The 22,918-nt window shown below is 48.3% G+C and overlaps 1 protein-coding gene across 1 annotated transcript in view; it reads left to right on the top strand.

Moving 5' to 3' along the window:
• The window catches only part of fbxw7 (F-box and WD repeat domain containing 7), a 74,514-nt gene that overhangs the window by 5,222 nt on the left and 46,374 nt on the right, over nt 1–22,918 (top strand). Inside the window, exons 2-4 of the mRNA XM_062564687.1 lie at nt 5,879–5,951; nt 15,394–15,651; nt 15,904–16,494. Coding sequence (XP_062420671.1) covers nt 15,463–15,651; nt 15,904–16,494 — 780 coding nt within the window. The 5' untranslated portion in view covers nt 5,879–5,951; nt 15,394–15,462. The remainder of the gene's footprint in view (nt 1–5,878; nt 5,952–15,393; nt 15,652–15,903; nt 16,495–22,918) is intronic.

The following is a 22,918-nucleotide window of genomic DNA, read 5'->3' as shown; positions in this document are numbered from 1 at the left end:
TTTACCGAAACTCGTACAAAGGTCAGTGAAATGAGTGCAGCTGCAGATGTGAGCGATAATCCTCTGCAGATCTGCGAGTGCATGTGACCGTGTAGTCTTTTGTTTTTTGATACACTATTGAAAATAATATTGACTCTTCGAAATCCATCATGACGTCAACCGTTGATTCGCAACAACTCTATAAAGAAATGTTACAGTATGAATATAGTTAAATCTCTTATTGTTGGCATATGTATATTGCCCTCTGACATATATCTTGTCATACAAGTTCGCCGAATACTAATAGTATGTTTAATTATTATTAAAATTGACCATTGTGACATGCGTTCGGGCTGATGACGGGTGACACTGTGGTTGTGTGAGTAACGCGCAGATCCATCTCCTCGCTCTGGTCGGGATTCGCCGTCTGAGGCTCTGTCTTCCGGCGCCGGACCTCGTCCATCTTGCGTCTCCTCTCCGCACTGCCTCCCGCACACTCTCCCCCCCCCCCCCCCGCCCCCCGCCCCTCCTCTCAAAGGCCAACCGGTCCTTCTGCGAGGCTGCAGCCGAGGTGCACGATGAAAGCCATTTGAAAGGAGGCCTCTCCCAGCAGAGGTCCAGTTGGCATGGTAACGCCTGTCTTTGTGAATGGGGGCTTCTTTTACTCGCCTGGTCGGACGTTTCCCACTGTCTCGTGGTCCGAGAGGAAGCTGTCAGACTGTTAAAGGGTCACCAAAACAGTTTCCCTTATTTTCTCTGCAATGCCGTTTTTTTAAAACTATTTATTACAGGGGCAATGTGGAGCTAAAGTTTAGAGATTATTGATGATGATGATTACTGAATAGCGACTCCTTACAAATCAGTTGCTTTAACAAATACATTATTGTCTTTATAAACACTTTAAGAGGGCTGGTTGAGCGTTCCTTTAAAAAAGAAAAGAAAAAGAAAAACATTTGGTATCTTTATTTTTTTGTTTCCATCACCTGATGATCCAAATATCGGCCCGATAGTAGTAAAAAAAACAGAAAAGATTGAATACTTGGTCGTCTATGTAGTAAGTCAGGTTATTGGTCTCAGCATGAAATAGATGTCTTGAAGGAAAAGCAGCCACAGGTCTGAGCTCCGTGAAGCAGGACAAAGAGCCACTGACCTGATTCTGAATTGCCTCTTTCACCTTAATCAAGTAAAACCTCCAAAGTCACTGCAGCATCCTGTCCTCGTCTTTTCTCTGTCACACAGAGGTCTGCAGTTGGCACGTGTCTCCATCGTCTGCCCTTGATACTGTTTCCAAGTTTGATATTCGAGGTGCAGCCTTTACTGTTTGGAATAGTTCGAATATCGCCCCTAAAATGTGCATTTAATGTTAGTTTTACTCTGCTTTCAACGTGGCCAAAACCAACCTGACCGTCTGTGGCAGTCAAGTCAAAAAGATGGTTAGTTTATTACTCTATTCACGGCTCACTTTGCCATCCTAGAAACTGCAGCAACATATTTTTTTTCTCTTTGAATTTATGCAGATCACAGTTCAATGGCCTACATACCCTTTCTTCTGGATGAATTATTCACTGTTTATCAAAATTAAAGTAGGTTGAGCTGCGCTTACTGAAGCTCTAAAATGGATCGTGTGTGTGTGAATTGATCCTCGATTTGAGGAGACACAAATGAATCTGGTGCCTCCTCCCTGAACGTAAACAAAGCTTTGATAGCTCCATCTACAGGAAGTTGTTTTGTAGTCTTTATTCCACGTATCGCGTCGCGTCCTTCTCCCTCTTCAGATCAATAATCACCGGCTTTGGTGTCCTTCAGAACTCCGGCTCTACGGGAATGTGTGGCATTGTCGTGGCAGGATTTCCCCCCTCGGACTTGACCCGGGTGGCTTTCCGTCGGGGACGCAGGCATCTGGCGGCTCAGTTAAAGTGCCTTTAAGTCCGTTAGAGAGGATAATCCTTGAGGGACAGTTGCAGCGAACAGAAGGAGCAGACAAAAACAGTCTGTCGATTCACTTTCCCCACTTTTTTTTGGCCGTCTGACTGTGTCCCGCGCTGGTCCCTCCCTCCCCTCCTCCCGATGCAGCCTATCGCTCCACAACACATGGCCGCCATATGCTTTCTCCATTACTACCTCAAAGGAAAGAAGGCCTCCCCCCCCCCAATTAGGCCTGTGCAACCTGGAGAATGTACCTCTTCTTCCTGTGAATGATCTCCGAGGAGCATTCTCCCAACGTCGTTTTCTCACCACTTCTTTTTGTTTTTGTTTTGCGCTCTCTGCCTTTTTTTTTAGCCTCCCACCTTCCACCTTCTCCCTGCTCCCCCCCCCCCCGGCGGCGGCTCAGTCGGTGTGCAGCGTCACTTCAAAGCGGCAGGTCTGTGGCGCTGCAGATAAGGCTCCGTACCCCAAAGCGCCCGGCCGGGCTCCGCCAGAGCCGCCGCACAGGCCTCCGCCCCGCAGGTCGGGGCCCCTTCTGTCTCTCGTAGGAAGCCGCTTGTCTCGTTTCTTTTGTTTTAATTCGTGTTGTTTCATGTGTGGGTCCACTCTTTGTTCAGCCATCCACTTCTTTTTTTTTCTTTTTTCTTTTTTGGAATTGCTTTTTCTATGGCGGTAATTGTATGTGATTGATTGCATCTTGTCTCGCGCTCTGAATGCCTTTGCACGTGATCACGTAGCAATCCTGGAGATCCAGTATTGAGAGTAAAGTAGTTCGGCTTCCATCCCTGACCTTGTGTTTTGTGCTTTGAAAAGCAATTACTTTTTCCTCTTGTTTGGGCTGCACTAAACAATGGTGGGATATTATTCCTGTCAACAAAAAAAACCATTTCAAACATTTCAACTGTATGAGCGCTGTGATATAAATGTTTATATCCTGTTTCTGTGAATTCAGATCTGTGACATTGAGACAAAGACGACGTGTTTAATGAATGGACGTTTTGGTCGGCCGCTCTGTTTTTTGGTGATGGTCAAAGTCGTGGCATCGGTTGGCTCATCTGTGTTTCCATGGCAGCAGCACGTTGCTGCTCAGGTTCCTCATGATTTCCTCTGGGATGAAACACCCTTTAATCTGCTCTCTAAGAACATCTTTGTCTGCCTGAGGATTTCTGTGGCACCGACTCACTGGTGCAAAACGACTCGTTTACAAGCGCGTCTTCCGTGTAATATGAGCCAGATAATATTAATACACGTGTGTTTATTATAAATTACCAGCTAATTTAATGAAGAGAAACTAGTAAACTGTCCTCTGATGAGCTCTACTAAACTGTTGCACTAGTTGTTGACATAAGAGGGAAAAAAAGATCATATGCTGAACAAAAGATCAGATTATGTAGCTCTTTAGGTTTATTCTATCCCTTTCAATATTGTGCAAATGTCTCCTCCATCCTTCAAAGAATAAGATTAGTATTAATCGTGTGCTTTTTAAAAAGTTTTTCTTAGGTTGGACTTCACTTGTCATTGTGTTTCGTTATATTTATAATTTTCTCCTATTTGCTCAACTTTAGGCTACATGACATTTGCAGACGGAGTGCTGATGTAATGCAAACTAGCCACGAGACCAAATTCTGATAATCTGATTTGAGTTTTTAACAACAACATCTGTAAACGCTTGAATGGATTTCTCTTTGCTGTCATGACATTAATCAACACCCTGACTCTTCTGACCTTGCTCTTCCATTAATCCTCCCTCCTCTCATCCGCGTCGCCTGCTTTGCATGACCATCGTGTTAGGTAGTATGCTCTAGGGACATCGAGGGGGAAAAAAAAAAAAAAAAGTTGAACTGCTGCGACACAGCTGCAGATGATGTCATGATTGTGATGGTTAGGGTCTCGGGCCGCTTGGTGTGGAGAGCTCCTGGATGTGGAGGGAGAAGCTGTTGAGAAGGTGGGGGTCAGAGGAAATGAGGCTGCATTCCAGCAGGGATTTGCGAAGTGTTTCTCGTCCTCGCCGTGCTGCCGGCAAGTCGGCAGCTGTTTCAGACAGTTCCCGGACCGCAGCCCAGCTGGGCCTCACCTCGGCATACTGCAAGGTAGTCATTAGTTGCCACGTGAGCGAACGTAATAATATGCAATAAGCTGTAAGTGAGCTGCTAATTCAAAGTCACCTGTGACTCTTGAGCTTTTCATTTTGGGGAAAATCCACATCGTGCTTGCATATTTGCCGCCACTTTGTGGACTTTGTGGGTTTTCGTTCACGTGGACCACGCACGGTGGAATTTAAAAGGCGTAAGGAAGATGGAGAATGAGTCACATCTTCAGCTCGGGTGACGAGATGAGGCCTGTTTCATTATGAATCTGTAAGCGACTCGCAGCACTGCTGGGTGAGAACATGTCAACCAGACGGAGCTCGAAGTTCACACCCGCAAACCGGAATACAGGAAGACACTCGTCCAACAGCTCTCGAAGGTTTGTCCAATTTGTCCTCTGGAACAGGCCGTGACGAGGCCCTCTCTGTTGTTGGAAAGGCAAACATGCCCACTTGTTACTCTAATAATCAACTCTGAGGCCGCCCTACAAAGGGCCACGTGCACATCTGGATCTGATGGTTGCTTTAAAATTTAAATGCTTTTCCCCCCCAATTGTTATGTAATAACACAGTTATGTATTTGTTACGCAAAAGAATGGAGAGTGAATTATGTCCACTGGGTTAACCCGTAGTCCTGTGTCCTCTTGCATGCATGCTAAAGTGCACGTTACGAGTTGAGATACTTCAAACTTGCACGGTGTTCCACAGCAAAGCCTAAATTGGAGCGAGTCTTCTGCTCACTGAAGACTGTTGCGTAACGTGTGCTTCTCTCACATTTTTACCAGAGCTGCTCAAACTGAACCGAGGGCAGAAAACACGGCAGCTGCCCGTTTCCATGTAGACTCATCCCTATGTGGCCCATCCAGGCGCAGTTGACCCAAATAGACGTTGCGTGCATCTGTAACGTGGTTGTTTGCCTCTGGGAAACATTAAGGACTTTTCCTAGAAAGCTCTCTTTTTTTTTTTTTTTCCTTCTTTTTCAACCTGCGAGTTAATAGGTGAGTTATTTTGCATCCGAACACCGTGTCTTTTGTGTCTGCTTTAAGAACCCATACAGAGGCTGGTGTTGGGCCCGGCTGACTATCACAACCATGTGTGTACGCGCTACTCTGTGGTCAAACGGAATGATCTGCATCTTTGCAAATAGAAGCCAGTCTCACAATTCCAGGATTCTCCCGTCAACCCGATCTCTTTCCCGTCTCGCGGTGATCACGTGTCAAAACAGCTGGAACGTCTGGACGTCAGTCCGTTCCCCCAGAACTCGGAGGGTCATATCCGACACCGACACGAGCCGGCTCCTCGCCGCTGCCCAGTGGGTTCAGTCATGTTCCCACGCAGGTGCTCAGAAACCCGGAGCTCCATCACTCGCGTTAAAACACCCTTTTGTCTGCGTTTGACCCGCTCATCAAGTTATAATCCGGTGTATAGAAGTAGAGCTATTGGATGACTTGTGTAGTGTTGATGTGTAGGTTGAACATAGGGATCGGATCAGAATGACGACGTGCAGGATCCCGGGGGGGGGGTGGTAGCGGCTCCGCTCGTGCAGACCAACTCGCGCTGGTGTGTAGTTAGTGTGAGCGCTATTTACACAAGAAAAATGATTTCTTACACATCTTTGATTTGGGCCCATCATGTTGATGGTGTAATTAGGAGACCGAGGAAGAACTAAACGCATCAGTAGCCTTCCTGCGGGTGTTAGTATTTGTTGTGTGTGTCACGCCCCATTTTTGGCGTGTTCCGCGTGTGTTTTGGAGAATAAGCTGTGAAATACCAGCATCCTCCCCCCTCACTACTCTGGCCCTCCCAGGCAGGCCCCGCGGCCCGTTAACTCTGCAATGACCTCTGAGATTGCTGCGCTGACCCCCCCCCCCTCCTCTTTGTCCACAGAATCAACTCTTGGAGTCGGACCTGGAGTGGAGAAGACCCCTTGTGTCCTGAACAAACCCAGGCCGAGAGAACTGTAAGTAAACACGACAACTGTGTGAACCCCCCTGAGGCGTGCGTGTGGTGCTCAATGTAGCACCACACGCACGCAATGCTATTTATGATATTGACACACAGGAATGGTGAGGTTTGTGGTCGTTTTGAGCGGGTCTGGGTACACGCGTGGTGTTTGTAGATGATAAAGACGCCGTATAGAGTGTGCCTCGGTCGGAGAACACAGTGGATGCGAGGCCTGGTTTGAGATTGCATAACGGGGCAATTATTTGGCCCCTCGCGATCATATTTGCGTTTTTCGAAGGTGAAGGTGAACGGGGAGCAGGGAAAACGAGGATGTGACACTTTTAAAAGACACAATCAAAAAGGCGATGAGGTTTGCTAATGTATGGATCATGTTACACACATTCACAAACGGACAACAGTTGTTTCCTAGCAACACATTTTCCATGTAAAAGCTGTTCTCAAGTACACATTTTTTTCCCACTCCACTGAACTTGGCCCCCATATATAAGTTCTTAACTTGGGAAACGCTGGTTACATAAACGAAAGTGAGTCTCTGCACAAACCATCAAATCATCCCCTTCCCATTGTTTGGAGGGATGCCCGGGTTCTCTGGTCTCTGATGAAATAGGTGTCCCAGAGATCAAGGAGGAGTAGGAGTCCTTCCCCTGTACTACACGGCACCATTTTCACACCCGGCACATGTTCACAGGACAGGCTGCTGGGGGGGGGTCAAAGGACGCGCGCGCGCGCGCGGGGGGGGGGGGGGGGGGGGGGGGGGGGGGGAGGGAGGGAGAGACGTGTGCATCATCAGGGCCAAAGATTCTTCTTTTTCAAAGCCGCGGGGTCTGTGGTGCGAGGCTTGAATTATTCATCCTCCACCTGTGTATTAAAGGTAAAGCGATGCCACAGAGCAGGAGCTCGCTGGTCCCGCTGCTGCATTTTTTAAAACCGCGGGGCTGGCACTCAAATGTCAAAATGTTAACATCGTCTCCCCCTAAAACTGTTACCGCTCGTCTCAGGGACCGGATGAAGGAAATCTGATATGGGATTTTGAATAATTCAGCGTGAGGGTTTGGGATTGAATGTGCAACTTCCCCCCCACCCCCCCTTCCCCCTGTGAATCCCAGGATCCTCTCCGTGTGCTCAAGATGAATCTGAGTGTTTGGAGAAGAGAAATGACAAAAAACGTCTCAAAAACAAAAGGTTTTCGTCTTTGAGATATTTCCTTATTGAACCGAGCATGCTGTCACACTCGCTGGCAGGTTTTTTTTTTTTTTTTTTTTTCCCTTCTCAGATTGAACATGAAGAAACCGAAGGAAAGTGCCCGTCGAACCCACCTGCAGGAAGAAGGGCAGTGCTGTCATTCGTATGAAAGGTCCTTTTTTTTTCTTAAAAAAAAAAAAAAGAGAATTTGAATCTAATCTAATCTAAGCAGATGGTGAAGGGCTGAGATTCAGCCGTCCTGTGTGTCGCTCCCTAATCAGTCCCACACCTCTCACCCCCTCGTTCTCTGTAAATAATTCAGAGCAGCCTTTTGCCTGCTTCTGAGAGGAGCAAACACAATTCACCATGGAGGATCGCTTCTGGGGGACGGTACAAAATAAGAAAAAAGAAGAGAAAGCAATAAAGTTGCCGATGCACATTTCTAGAAAGCTTCCAACAATTTTAACTGCAGTGTTTTTGTTTATTATTCATAAGTTTGGACGTTTTTGTTGAATGTTGCCAATACCAGATGACAAAAGCAAAGGATGTGCAACCTGTATCTTGTGCAAACCTCTCCTCATTGTTCTCGCCTGAGCAGCACACGTATCCTCGCGGGGTCAAACGGGGTCGGTGGTGACCTCGTGGCTGCAGTGGATCCGTGTGTCATCCGTTGAGGGGTGTGGTCAAAACCATCATTCATTCATGCTTTAGAGGTCCTTGTTGGAAACGGGGGGGGGGGACATCCTGCTTTGTTGCCTGTGTTGGAGAGACGGGAAGTTGTGACTCTACTGGAGCTCTTTGGGCGTCGCTGCGTTGCCCGGAGGTGAATTGTCAAATTTATTTTTCTTATGCACTTATCATATGTATTTTGGCTGGACTTTTTAATCCTAAATCAACTATTACGATATAGATAATTTCATTACTCGCTAATGATCTTTTGTTTTAGAGGGCTTTCAGGACAACTATTTAAATGACTAGTTCGTATGATATAACAAATGAGCAGTTTTTTTTCTCATCCAATTAAGACATTTAGTGCAAAACTAATGCAACAGTTTAAGAGAATATATAGTGAAAGAAAACAAAAAAGTGTTTGTCAATCTCATTGAGTAATGTAGTGATGTAAAACAAAGTCCTTTTAGTTAAGTAAAGTTATACTCTGTCCAAATATCATCAATTTATCACTTCATCCCAATATGAATCTACCAAGAGACTATATATTGAATTCAATTATTCGGCCAGCCCTATTACACGTGTCGTTACTATATTTAATTGTTTTTAAGAGTGATGGATAACACCACACGCTAGATTTAACCTTCGACCATCCACCCTGTAGATGAAAGAACACCGAGGCTTTTAACGGCCTCGAGTGGTGTGAGATGAGCACCAATCCGCCTCTTCCCCACTAGAGTGCAGCCTGCTCAGAGAGAGCCGCTCTCTTGTGATATGTTTTGATATCTGGGTTTTTGTTTAGTTCACTGCGCCGCACAGATTTTTGGCTTTTGTTTTTGATGTTTAATTACCCCCCCCCCCCCCCCCCCCCCTTTCACAGAAAAGCTATCAGAGCTTTGACACACTATCAGAGTGTGTCAAAGTTTGGATGCTTTGTGATAATTGAGGACCTAATTTGCAACCCCACTTAAATGTACCAACCACTAATTGGCTCGGAGAGATTAATGGCACCATTTGCCTAATGATTAAATAACCACTGAAGTCATTGGTTGCGTTGCCGTGAGTGTGCTGCTCGTCACTTTGATTCTCCAACCCCAAACGTTAGGTCACTGTTGGTTAATAAGTTGCCTCTGTGAAGTTCTGCTAGCATTAAATGGGTCTGATGTTTTGTTGGTGGAGTTTGTAGTCTATTGACATCAGACACTGGTTGCTTACCTTAATACCTCCGTTAATATGGCCCTTGTGGCTTTGACGGACTGCTTTATACCAGGAAGAGCATCGTGGCTGCAAACGATGAATCCAGGATGTAGATCTGATCATTTCGCAGTCAAAAGGGGATATATCTGGCTTTTTATATTAGTGCTTTACATGCCATTAAGCTTAAGAAACCAAATGATCGGCTTTGGCAAAATATACATGATTTATTATACTTTTTTATCGTGCTTGATGTTCCTTTTCTTTGGCACAGGCTTTCAACAGATAATTAAATACCAAATGTGACTTTGCAACACAAAGGCCAAAGGAGAATCAGGAGTAGAGGGTTAAAGTATGCTGTGTCCCAGTTGGATCCATACAGCCAAGTGTACACGGTCTTTGGCTCTACACGGTGATCTTACAAAAAAAGATAAGAGGTGTCCAATCATCACCACCGGCCCATCGCGAGGGTTTTAGAATCTGTTTCTGTCAGCAGAAAGAAAAGTGTTAATTCGTGCGTGTGTGTGTGTGTGTGTTGCCTGCTAAATGTCTTAGGGGCAGAAATTTATGGTTGAAATGCGGCGAAATATCATCTCCCAGTAATGATGAATAATACAAAGAGGCCTTTCATTAACATTAATGAGGCTGCTCTGCATGAGTTTAAGGCCTGCAAGTTTTTGGGAATAGCATTATTTATATATTGTGCTATTGCTTCAGTATTTAAATCCAATTAGCATACATGTTTGCGTGAGTAAAATAACACAATGACACAAGACGTTTCCATGCATCAAAAGTTATGCTCATGGTTTTGGTAAAGAAGTAGTTCTGTGTTTAGTAACAAAGGCTTTTCGACAATAGCTTGGCGTGTGCTCCCGAGGGGATCCGAGGGCGGTGTAGTGACGGGGCGTTTTGCTTCGAGCCACACTGTTTGTGGTGAGGTGACGACGGTTGTGATCACCACCCAGAGGGGGAAGGTTGACTGGTTGCTTTTGGGTCAAAGTAGAAGATGAAATTAAAGCCAAAGGCCTTCAGGGCGCTGTTTTCTTTCACCTCAGCGCCAATGTATTTTCAGGCCTTCAATTCAATTTGAACTGCTAAAAAGGTTTAAAATTAAATGAAGCACAGTTTTCATCAATGTATGTATTTTAAACATGCATTGGGATTTACAGGGAGGATTAAATTAACTTGTTGCACTTGTTGTTGCACTTATTGTAAACTCATCAAGTTTTCTCCCCCATTCTGCCTTTTAGAGAACAAGAACAGCGATTGTTATGAGCACAGTATTGATCCGGACTGCATTTGTTCACTTAAAGCAGTGCTTTATATTGTACTTGAGTAAGCACATTTACTCAAGATTCTAGAATTCATACAGTCCGTTTATTTATTTATTTTTTCCACAGGAGGAATTAATATAGCGATATTCATCCCATGTTGGATGCCATTCGAGCCGGCCCGCCGGGATTTGAGTCATTATGTCTTCCTCTGAAACCCTCTGAAGTCTCCTCTTCGTGGATCAATACCAAAGCGGTTAGCTGACGCGGCGAAAAGCCATATTTATAAATAATGAGCCAATCACCCTTCCGCCGCGCCCCGTCTTCAAATCCATGGCAGAGGAAAAAAGCACAAAACCAGAAAAAACGTGAGGCTTCGCTTTTGTTTCTTCTGCAGCGCTCTGATTTAAGACCCCCACACCCCCCCACTCTTGTTGACCTCTTCTCTGCGTGGCTTTCATCAGCTTTCATTGGTGGCAGTAAATGTGAATCAGCCATACTATAATGCTATTGTGTGTGTGTGTGTGTGCGTGCGCGCTATTAATAGCGAGCTGCCGTTGATCCTTTTAACGGAGAATATTACCGCCCCTCCGTCTCGCCATCCCTCCCCCCCCCCCGTGGGCCCCGCAGCTCCATCAGCTCCGCTCACCATTGCCTACGCCGTCCCCCAGCGTCACTAAACCCGTCGGGGTTAAACGCCGCTGAGCGGTGAGTGTGCGGTCTGCTGAGGCTGGGGCAGATGTTTACTCTGAAGGGAATTAAAACGGATGCACTTTTTACTGCAGCCGCCTGCACTTTATTGGCACTAATCCCAGACCCGCTGGCTGCGCGTGTCATATAATATTGTCCTCTATTTGTATTAATAAACGCCTTTCAGTATGTGCAGTAATTCCCAGTGTTCACTTTCCCATCTTTATCAGTTGGAGTTGGTCATATTGTCGGAAGGAATGTTTTTCTTTCTGTAATCATCAGCGCGGACACCAGCTACGTCTTGACCGCAGTGACAGATCATCACCATTAAAAAGCCGGCCTGCTCTGTTATTGTCCCGCAAAGCCTTCCCCCCCTCCCCCCCCCCCCTCACCCTCTATGTCCCCGGCTGTATTACGCTTATCACTCCTTCTGGTGCGTGCAGAGTGGCTTGGATTTCTTCTGATATTCTCTCCTCTGCTTCCTCAATTAATGGAGTAGCCAGGAGCTCCGATGTCATGGGAAGCACTTTATTCGCCAAGTTGGAGGAGCTCTGTCTGAGAGGTTTACCACTGGGGGGGGGGGGGGGTGGTGGGAGGGAGGGAGGGAGGGAGGGAAGGGTGGGTGGGTGGTGTACAGTGGTTGTGGCGGCAGCATTGGCGGCGACAGCATCCTCATTGCACAGCAGCCGGAGGCAGTGGGAGGACATGCGTGGGAATCGCGGGTGACGGAGGCGAGCCGCGGCGGGGAGGAGGTTTCGGGCTGTTTAGAGATACAAGAAGTACAGCCGAGGGAGCGGAGCAAGTGCCAGCTGGACTTCACAAGTCGGGGCGCGGCGGCCTGAGGATTAAAGGCAAAGCGTCGCATCTCGTCGAGGGCGGAACCTGTGGATCGGCGCCACGCGGTGCGTCTCGCAGGGGAGGCGTCGGCCGCGAAGACCGCTGAGGGTGAGGGGGGGGAACCAGGAAGAGGCCTGTCCTTTTTCCACGCGTCCCCCCCCCCCCCCGCATACCCTCCGAAAGAGCCGGGGGCCACCGATGAGCAAGTCGATGTGTGGTTGCGGCTGCAGCATCATCTCCTCTCTGATGAAGAGGTTGGGTCGCACGGCGTGCTGCTCAGATCTCTTCTCCAGCCACACGTCCGAGCAGCTGCAGCGGCTGGCTGCCGGCTGCCCGCCTCGACCAAAGGTAACGGCGCCCCCCCCCCCCCCCCCCACCCCCCACCCCACCAGCCTCCCGGTCGGCCCACATGGGGCCTGAAGGCGCAACGTGCAGAAAGCTCAGAGCAAATCCAGCGTCCTCGGGCGTCCGAAAGAACAACCCAGCAGGTAGAAGTGTGGTGCCGGGTAATTGATTCTTTAATGGAACCAGGTGATTTAACTTCGGTCCCGCTGCCTTGACAACCGAGCGCTTGCTTTCAGCTGGCTGAGTCATTTAAATGGATGCCTTCGGGCTGCCTGTGGTTTACAGGAGAAAAAGCTTCTTTTTTCTCCCCCTCTTATGGAGCGAATAAAAGCCCAACGATGAAAGGCGTCTCTCACAGCAGCGATCGAGTGTCTTGGTTTCCAACGCGAGGCTCGCTCCGAGTCCACGGGGGAAAAAAATGTCGTGGTACTTTTGGGCCGCTTACGTGGAAACAAGACCTGAATCTCAATTTAAAAAAAATAAAATAAATTGAAGTTATTGTTTTCCTCAGACGTCACTGTCACACAGGGAAATAAATGTGGCAAACGTTGTCTCTCTAAATAAGAATTTCTACGGTGAACAAATAAAAAATGTAAACCGAGGAGACTATTTATATTTGAGTATTGATTGAAGAATGAGACCGTGTGACACCACCATTGCCCCCTCTGCTATTAGGCCCTTTGAATCAGCTGCTCGATCAATATCTGTTACCATGTGCTTTGTGAACAGACAATAACTGCTCTCCTCTCTCCTGCTGCTCTATTGAGGTCGTATTGGACAAAAATGGGCATTTATTGGCAAGCCACTTTAAAGGTGGACAAATCACATGATTGAAGGCTCTGCCGTGAAATAAATGAACTTGCTTCCGAAAACCCCAAAAGTCTGCTTTGTTTTTGTAACCGTTCAGGATGGTTTTTAAACATATTTGTATTTTGTAAGAGTTATGTAAAAGGTACCTTCCCAATGAGAGAATGCGGTATAAATTAACTTAAATGCCTCTGAGTTGAAGTGGAATCAGGCCCGATAGATCAGCCCCTTAACTCAAAGGTTATCTCTGCATTCATTCATGTTATTCATAATAACTCGTCTAAGGGACCAATTAATGCGATCGACTGCAGCGTATCCTTCATTGCGCTCAAGCTGATTGGCCGTCGGAGCCTGGGATCCCCCCCCCCCCCCCTCAGTGTGTATTGCATATTCCGAACCCCCATTTTTTCTGTCACCCGTTTGCTTCGGGGGACACAAACTCACCCCCCGGCTTCATTCATTAGTCTCTACTCCTGATCCGGCACCACTAAAGGCCACGTGCCAGGTCTTTGTCCGCCTTTGCCGGTGTTCCTGGAGTCTCTGTTTGTGTCCCACCCGGCTGTGAAGGTCAGCTTTACAAGTGTGCGCTCTATTCTCGTCCACACGAGTCACACAGCAGTCTGCTGGCCGTCACAAGGTCTCTTCACGTCTACTTGAAGGTGAACGATATGTTCTAAACTGTTTTTTTTAATACCACAATTGAATACACACCAGCGGGCAAAAAGTGAATCAAAACTCTGTTACATTTGTCCTGTTTTATACCCCTTTTTTTTTCTTTTTTACTGTGCGTCACCCCCCGCTTGCTGTTCGCACTCATCACAATTGTTTTCGAATGTCAACAGCAGCAGCAGCAGCAGCAGCAGCAGCGGCGGGCTGATTTCATGCTGTGTTTAGGAAACTAATAACGGAAACCTGGGCCGTTCCGGTAAAAGGCCGGGACGACTCCGGCTATTCATAGCCTTCCTCCCCTCGGCTTCGCGGCGATAGACTGACGGCCCCGAGAGGGGTCGGTGCAATCCGAGACGGGTCTAATGCTTCACACCGCGCCGCGGCAGAAGCATGCAAAGGGACCGGGGTGGGGGGGATGTTTCCTCCCAAGGTCAAAGCCATTCGTTTTTTCACTGAGGTAGAAGCGAGTGTGTTGAGCTTCCCAAGGAAATGTTTTCGTTTCACATCTAGTTCACTGAGGAGGTTTTTAGGAAAGAGCGGCCCGCACAGCCGATTCTCGATTGGTCACAGTTGGGATTAGCTAAAGCGCCTTATTTGGGCTTTGAAAGAAGGCCCAATGGCGCCGCTTTAAAGCTACATTAGCTAAGATTCTGTACCATTAAACTCCTTCTCAAGGAAGTGGGGGGGGGGGGGGACCAGTATTGGACCTCTGACCTCATGTTCCTGATATGGAGCCGCCAAATGTAACTCTATAAATCAAGAATAGAGGGTTTTCATAATTGTTTAAAAAGATCAAGAAATCTGCCATGTCTACATGTCAAGTGATTTGTGCTCAACTAGAGGGATGTTCTCTGCTGCCATGTGATGCGCTTAAAAAAAAGAAAAAAAAGACCTGTTTTGTTTATTTAAACAACAACCATCTTCCTTAACCTGAGGGAGCAAACTGTCCCTTTCAGATTTGCTACATAAAAAGTAGACCGTGGCAACAGTTTATTCAAATGGTTCAGACTGCTGAGATTGTGTGTCCTGTTTGGTGGCTTTTGTTCGGAAAGAGCGCGGTCGCATATCACACATTTTCTCTTAATATCCAAACCTCGCATGAACGCTCCACAAACGTAACCCCCCCCCCGGCTTTGATATTTTATTTTTTCAGGCTGCACTGTGAGCCTGTAAAGAGGGTGAAAGGATGGCGGGCTTGCAGGAAGCGTGACGACAAGTTTGCTGTAGGGACCTTGTTGACACCTCGAGTGACTACACAAAGAGGGAAGTTATCCCAGACAGTGCAACCAGGAGAGCAGCGTGTCCTCCCTTTTTTCTTGAGACGCGGCGCGTGTAGACTTAATCGAACAGGACGGTCAGCAGTTGTTGGACCAGCTTCTGGGACACGAAAGCCACGCTTTTGTTTTTTTTGCGTTTGACAGATTGGACTTTTAGAAAGCTGGAAACACAAGTGAGCCGTTCTCCCGGGGCCGTCTCTCCGTGCGAGACGCTGCTTCCAACGCCGTGGGATCTGAAGCCAAACGCTCCCACCTTTTTATTATTTTTATTTTTTATCCTCGCCTGCTGCCTTGCAGCAATAGAATGGCTCCAAAAACCAATGTATAATGTGCATTGTTTTGAATTGGGGGGGGCGATGAAGGACACTCACACTTTTTTTTTCTTTCTTCTTCTTAGCAGTCGTCTGATTTTCGCCTCACAAACACCGGCTGAGTGGAAGACAATTGCCACGTATTGACATTTTTTTGGGGCTTTTCTTGTTTCTTGTTTTCACAGAATGCCAAGCCCTTCTCCTCCTCAGACAGCCTAGCGAAGGTCCAGGAGGTAGCAAGCTGGCTTTTGGAAATGAACCAGGATCTGCTGTCGGGGGGAAGCAGCAGCAGACGGAGTCGGGGGCCGGGGGGGCCGGGGGGTCCGGCGGTGCGAGGTAACGCTTCCTCCACGGCCCGGGCGCCCCAGCAGGCGGCAGAGGAGGGCGACGAGGATGAGCACATGAACCGGGTGGTAGAGGAGGAAGAGCAGCTGCAGCAAAGGGTGAGGCCACATAATGCTGCCGTCATGAGGGGGAGGGAGGGGAGGGGAGGGGGGGGGGCTTTTAATCATAGACCTTTTATCTGGTTAACATCAGCGAGTAGCACGCTGAGGTGTGAATGTGCATTTATTAAACTTAATGTATTCGTGGCAACTGGTTTGAGGAACTTACAATTTGGTGTCGGACCTTTCCTCCTGAGGCGTGACATTTTTTTTTTTCTCTTCTTCATTGTCCTCATCCCGGGCCCTTCACAGCCCGAGGCGTCGCAGGTCGATGGCGAGCGCGAACAACCGTGGGCGCCAAGCGAATCGGGAGCGAGCAACGGCCCCCGGGGGGGGGAGGAGGACGTGGACGTGGAGGACGACGAGGACGAGGAGGAGGAGGGCCCCCCGAATGAGGTGAACGGAGGAGCGAAGGGGGCCCGATGGATGTGGGGAGCGGAGCCGAGGCGGCCACGGGGCCGGCCGCTGGGCGAGGAGGATGAGGATGAGGAGGAGGAAGAGGAGGAGGAGGAGGAAGAAGAGAACAACAACAGTGGCAGCCACCAGGAGGAGGAAGAGGAGGAGGAGGAGGAAGCGGCTGAGGAGAGGACAGAGGGAGGGGAGGGGCCGGGCAGGGAGGAAGAGGGCGAGGAGGAAGAGGAGGATGAGGACGAGGAGGAGATGGACCAGGACAGCGATGACTTTGAGCATTCGGCGGAGAGCGGGAGGGAGGAGGAGGAGGAGGAGGAGGAGGAAGGGGAGAGGGAGGAAGGGCTGCGGTCTCCTTCGCGCAGGAACAATGCGTCGGCGCCCAACAACCACCTGGACTCGGGTTGTACTCACCAAAGCTCCTCCAACAAGAAGGTAAGCACAGCTGGTTTCGGTTGGGGGGAGGCTGGGGGCGGGGGGGTTGTTGGAAGAGGGGGAGAGCGGCTTCGTCTGTAAGCGGTTCACAGAGAGTTTTGGGAATCCTGCACACGAAGCCGGGGTCACGGCTTCCAGGAGAGAACTCTGGGTAGAAGGTATTTCGGCTGGCTCTTTAGGACCGTTGGCAGCTGCATCTCAAGAGAAGAGCGCCCCAATAAGTCCGGAGCGCATGAAACATGAAAAGCATTTTTGCCGACTTCAGTTTCCAAACGCGTGTCTTGAGGGAACTGACTCTTTTCAACGTTGCTGCTGCCAGCAGAAGTTTCCCACAGGCAGTGTTTGCTTGTTATTATCGCACCACTGCTGTGAAAGAGTCCACACGCTGTGCCGCTCATGTTTGAAGCCGCAGCGCCCTCTTGTGGCCTCAGTGTGTCCTGCTGGGTTCTCTTTAGCACGCCCTTCCCAGTGGAGGGATACTCAAACTATATGTCATATTTTTAAATGTATAAAGTTGTACAAACCAATGATTAACTATGGAATAGGACAGATGTGGAGAGATTAAAATACCCCTTAGTCCAGCTTTATGTTCAAAGTATTTTTTTTATTTATTCACATTCCCTTTTGGACACCTTCCATTTATCTCTGCTGGTCTCGTTTCAATCCCGTCACTTTCCCCCTCAATCTGCTATCACTCCTGAGTGAATGTTGAATGTAACCAAATGTCTACCCAAGTTCTGTAAGAGGAAGCTTGATGTGGTGAGACTCTCTGAATGAGAACTGCATCACCTGACGGTACATTGAAATGTGATAATGTAGATCCTTTTTTTCCCTTTGCAAAAAGTCCTTATTTCCTTTTATCTTTTTCCAAAACACTTGTACCCTGTTGGGGCGGGAATAAGTATTACAACTGATGTGACTCGTATGCTATAATCTTTACACTTAACATATTTCAATTCGACTGAGAGAATATAATGGATAGTGGTCTCTAACCACGTCGGTCCAAATATGGCCACTTCATAAGCAGTTCTTCCTCTTCCTCTCTCTGCCGTTGCTGGCCGGCTCATTAAATGTGCTTAATTAAATGCAATATAAATATAAACCGGCCTGCGATGCCCACGGCCCACAGATTTCCCTCCATGCGTTTATTTTGCCTGACGGTGAGATGAAATCACATTTCTCTTCATTTCCCGAGATGAAAGAGGACGTACAGCACATGTCGTCAAAGACCAAAACACACATCTGGAGGGTTTGGATAAATGCTAGATTACAACCTTAATCACCAGAAAAACCCCTTAATGTGAGTCATCACACCTTTCTAGTTGGTATTTATTTGCATCTCGTTTCACCTCTGTAATCACACGGGGCACTTTGGGGCAGTCTTGTGGGGGTTAAAAAAAAAACCCTTTTTGATCTTGGATCTTGGTCTTGGGATTCCCTTTCCATTCCCAAAACAAGACTAGAGGCGGACCAGTGTATTACCTGGGCTCACGCTGTCCGGTTTGGTGACGGGCTGCTCTCCCCTCGCGCCCCATAGCTGCACGTCGTGGAAGTCGAACTACCGACGTCGACAGGCATTCGTCTCTCGTAACACTCAGTTGTTTCCGGTATTATGTGACATACCTGTGTTTTTTTTTTATGTGTGTGTGTGTGTGTGTGTGTGTGTGTCTGAGCCTTTGATGGTGATGCTTATATCGGCCTAAATATAGCAGTTATTGAGAATCCGCTCCGGAGGGCCTCTTACCGTCTGACACAGCTGCCTGTCAGTCACTGCAGAGGGCCAGCTGGCTCGCATGTCGAACGTACACATTCTGCTGTGCGGCTCTCGTATTGTCGGAATTGGGAGGGGTGCAGCTTAGATCGGCATTTCACCCACAGCCCGCGTGGGATTCCTTGTTGGCGCTCGCTGTGTTTTTTTTTTATGTGAAAAATGACGGTGGCTTCTGAATGCGACTGAAGGTTAAGCAATCTGTTTTTCTAGCCCACGCTGAGGGGATGATAGTGCACCTTTTCTGAGGAGTACAAATCCGCAAATAGGGCAGCGGTGGTGGTGGTGGTGGTGATGGTAGTACCGGTGTTGTGTAGCTGTAGACGTAGTAGAAGATTTTGACAGCTGCATCCTCAACGAGCCAAAGACGAGGCGGCGGTGTTGTATTCGAGGATCAGTGCCCATGTTTGGACCGGCAATGTGTCGGCCCCCGGGGAGGGAGGGAGGGAGGGGGAGGGGGGGGGTTTAGGTGAAGTAGAGTTAGCACTATGGAAACTTCTGATGGGATGTATTGTCTATGCATGTGTCCCACATTGTGTTGCCAGGTTCAAGGTCCCTTAGCTCAGGTCACCAGATTCAGACACTTGCTCCTGCCCCCCCCCCCCCCCCCCCCCCCTCACTTTGACCCTGTGCCATCCGGGGGTCATCGGCGAACCGTATTCAAAATTCTTCGAGAGCTTCATGAATAAATATTGAAGCCGTGACTTAAACTCCTCTGCAGGTTAGATGTGCAAAGACGTCCTGGGGTTGAATCTGAACTTCATTCGGAGTTCCACCTCGGGACGCCTTTCTATTCGAGGGCTCCAAGAAGGGCGTCGTGTGACATTTGAGCGTGTTGAATGACAGAATACACGGTGTTGGGTGAACACGAGGCGCGTGTTGATATCTGCAGAGTGCCTCATATACGTTTGCCTTTGGGAGAACAGACTACTTGACGATAGCAGATGGGGGTGGTATTTAAGGTGTTAAATGTTATATCTTGTTTTAAATAGATAGGTACATGTTTACTCAAGTGTTAATGATCCCACTGCTGATGTAAAACTCTCTCTCTCCTCAAAGGGTGACTTGGCTGATTTACAATCGCCTTTATGTCTTTGCAAGGTGGGTGGTATCGTCGATTTGGCAAAGCGACCCTTTAAGTAGTTTGGAACTGGAAGCATTCATCACGCCACATGCTGTGAAGTGATGTTCAGGGAGGAAAATGTTGTCGTACAGTAGCAGAATGAATCGGCCACCGTTACAGAAGCCTTGTGAGAACTTCCAGCGATTGTGAAATCAGTTATTTTGCAAAATCTACTTGAAACTTGAAACCCTTCAAGTAGCTCGGCTTCATAGGCCAAACAAGCATGAAACATGTAAGCTACTTTCTTATTTGTACATTTCTGGTTTTTATGTCTTTTTTTATGTCTGTGTTAATTGTTCTTCTAAAACAACTTTTAGAAACTTTTAGATATCCATTTGTGTTGTTTCAACTCTTCACCTGTGTGTAGGATCCAAAGTTGCTCGGATGTCCTTCTCCTCTTTGTGTCGACTCTTTTCAGAAGGGCCATTAACCTTTGAATATGGATGTGAGGACGTTTAAAGAGAGGTCGGACTCTAATGCTTATTGGAGGGCGGCCTTGGGGAACTTGAGGCTGTTCATTATGCGGACACACATTTCATATATTCACATATTCCACTCCCAACTCACCCAGCCAAATTGTTCCCTTCACCGTAGCAATCACACATCAGCGCTCGTTTTTTCGGCGACTTAAATGTTTTCCCGAGGGAAAGACAGCCGGCTTCTTGTGGGTGGCGTCTCCCACGCGTGTGGCCTTGTCACACCGGCAGGAGAGAGAGCCCCAAAGGCCCAGTGTTCTTATCCCCCCACGACGTGACCGCATCTCCCCCGAGTCCCCACCAATACGTACATTGACGGCCTGTTGAGATGGTTGCTGCCCACCAGCCTGTCTTCTTACATTGTTTTTTTTTTTTAATTTTTTATATAAACTGAAGGGGGTGATCATTTACCACAGCTGCTTCTCCGTCTTGGTCCACATGTTAGGTTAGTTTAAAGTTTAATGCATGAAAAAAAAAATAAAGTAATTAGAGAAGCAATAAATTCCAAGACTTGCGCAAAGTTTCCACATCGACATCGCACTAATAACCCACCGGTGTGTATATATAAGCCGCGGGCCCACAAGCAGGAGCTTATGGGAGGTAATCCCTCCCTGCCCCCCCCCCCCCCCCCCCCCACTCGCTGCCATGCGCTTTCTATTCCAGCGGCGTCGTCTAATTCTGCTGCAGATCGGCCGCTAATTGTCCTCCGCGCTGCCCGGGATGAGATTTTCTAGTTTTCTGTCGAAATGAGAGTGTGCTAATTGTTGTCAACATGCCCCGCCCCCCCCCCCCCCCCCCCCCCAGTTGCTGAGACTTGGATAATTGCCTCTGGAAGGCTTCGCTCAAATGATTCTTGGAATAACAAAATGAGCTGTCCTGTTGTTACACACACACACACGTGTGTGTGTGTGTGTGTGTGTGTGTGTGTGTGTGTGTGTGTGTGTGTGTGTGTGTGTGTGTGTTCCCACCACTCCTGCAGGCTCAGCATGTTCATTTCTTCTGCGTTAGAAGGTCACAACAAAAGCACACGGACCAAAAAGGATTCTCCCCTCCACAGCAGCGTGCAGTCACATCAAACCTCCCGGTTTGCGTTTCAGACTCAAAGGTGTGTGTGTGTGTGTTCACGAGGCTCCAAGCACAGCGCCCGTCAGATCCTGGTAGAAAGCAGGCGCCAAGCAAGGATGTTGTCATATTTGGGGGATTTTAGCAGCGCGGCGCCGGTCTGCGGCAGCAGAGGGCGGCAGTGGTCCGTTCACACCGCTTGCGACCCGGGACACCGCGGGTTGTGGGTGCTCGTCCCAGCTGGGCTCAGGCCGCGGCCAGAGGCCGGAGGCCGGCTCACATGGCGGGGGGGGGGGGGGGGGGGGGGAGCTAGTGAGTTAGTTGATGTTTGGCACAGGTTTGCTGCCAGAGGATGGAGAGAGTTAATGCTCATTATCTTACTAATTAATTAAATGTAATACCTCGCTGCTCCTTTTGGGCTTGCACATATTTCACCTAAATTAACATGTGTTGATGTGCATTATATCATTTAGATAAATGTCATCCAGTGAGTCCTCACAACGGTCTCCTCGCGGTCTCAAGAACTGCACAGCCGGTGTACCATGTCGGAATAGTGTTTTAGAGCTTTTAATAAGCAGCTGTGAATTATTAAAATAAACAGACGTTTTTGCTTTGAGTGGAACACCGTTTCAATCAGCAAAATGATCGCACCTTCATGTGTTTTGATTTGTTGCCCGAGCGACGGTGCTTCCCCCGTCTTTTAGTCTGCCGCCATGGTTGCTTTGAACTTTAATAACTTCACACCGACCCGGGATGTCCTACGGTGCCCCCGCTCCCACACCAGCAAACGGACGCCGGGCATCTCAGTCGCGCTGAAAGCTTTGTGAGTGTGCAGCGTTACTGGAAGCCAAACATTCTTGACCTCTGGCACTGCAGGGGCTGTAAACTCAATGACCAGCCAGTGATGCCGTGGTCCCGGCATACAGCAGACATGTTTCATAAACCCTGCTGCTCACTTATTAGTGCCGGTTTCTAGATCTTTTAAAGATACTCATTCAGCAAAGTTTCTCCCATTTTGTCTTATCTTTTATCTTCCTGGTTACAGAAAAGCAAAAAAATATTCCCCAGATCATCCTTCTATGCCTTGCAAAGGTTCCACAGGTGGATATCGTGGCTCGCCGTTTAACAAGTTGCTTTGTGCTGATCCTGTTGGAGCCGACCGGACCAGAGAGTCTTGTCACATGGCGTCAAGGCCTAAGATTAGTGCGAAAGCTCAAGTAACCTCCGCGATGGCCGGCCGGGTCAGCGAGTTTCCGCCATTCGCAGGCTGCATGCAGGCTGCATGCGGACTATCGTCCAAAATAAACGCGGTTCGAAAACCTGAAAGACAAAATTGAAATGATTTGTGAGCCAATCTGTTGAAGTGTTGAAATTCTAAAAGCCTCCCTGGAGGATATCCGACAAGTCCTGTTGTCTTCTTCTCTTTTTAATGTCCTCGCGCATGGAGAGACACGGGTCTCCGTATGTTTTGATGTCGCTTTGTAAGACCTTGAGTAAAGAGTTGAAATCCAGACGTGAGGTGATCACTTTAATGGAGACAAATAAAAAAAATCAACGGCAAGAGTTATTTCCACACAATGTTTTCACTACCATGAATTGATTGAGTCTCAATAGTAAAACAAATGTTGTTTGCAGCTTACATAAAGCAGAGTTTGTCCTTGCTCGCCACACAGATTGTCGTACTGCGTCGTTTGTCCTTGTGGCGGAGTGGAGAGGGACCATATGGAAGGCTCCACTAAATGGGCCGCATCACCGCTCACCTCTGGGTGCCCGCGTTGAGTCCTCCCTCCCTCCCCCTGTCGCCATCAGCCTCCGCTGTTTGGTCCAACGCGCCCCATTGGCCGGAGCAGCTGCCGATAAGGCGCCAACTCACTCCACATGTGCTGAACGCGCTGAACTCCGGGGCGTTGGTCCCGCCACCCGCGCTCTGCGGCGGGGGGCCCTCGCTCTGCTGTGGTAGATGTTACGGCGCCGTAATCCTCTTTAAACAATGGT

The sequence above is a fragment of the Pungitius pungitius genome, chromosome 9 (assembly GCF_949316345.1).
Source record: "Pungitius pungitius chromosome 9, fPunPun2.1, whole genome shotgun sequence".
Classification (NCBI taxonomy): domain Eukaryota; kingdom Metazoa; phylum Chordata; class Actinopteri; order Perciformes; family Gasterosteidae; genus Pungitius; species Pungitius pungitius.
This window is presented reverse-complemented; position numbering and strand designations above follow the sequence as displayed.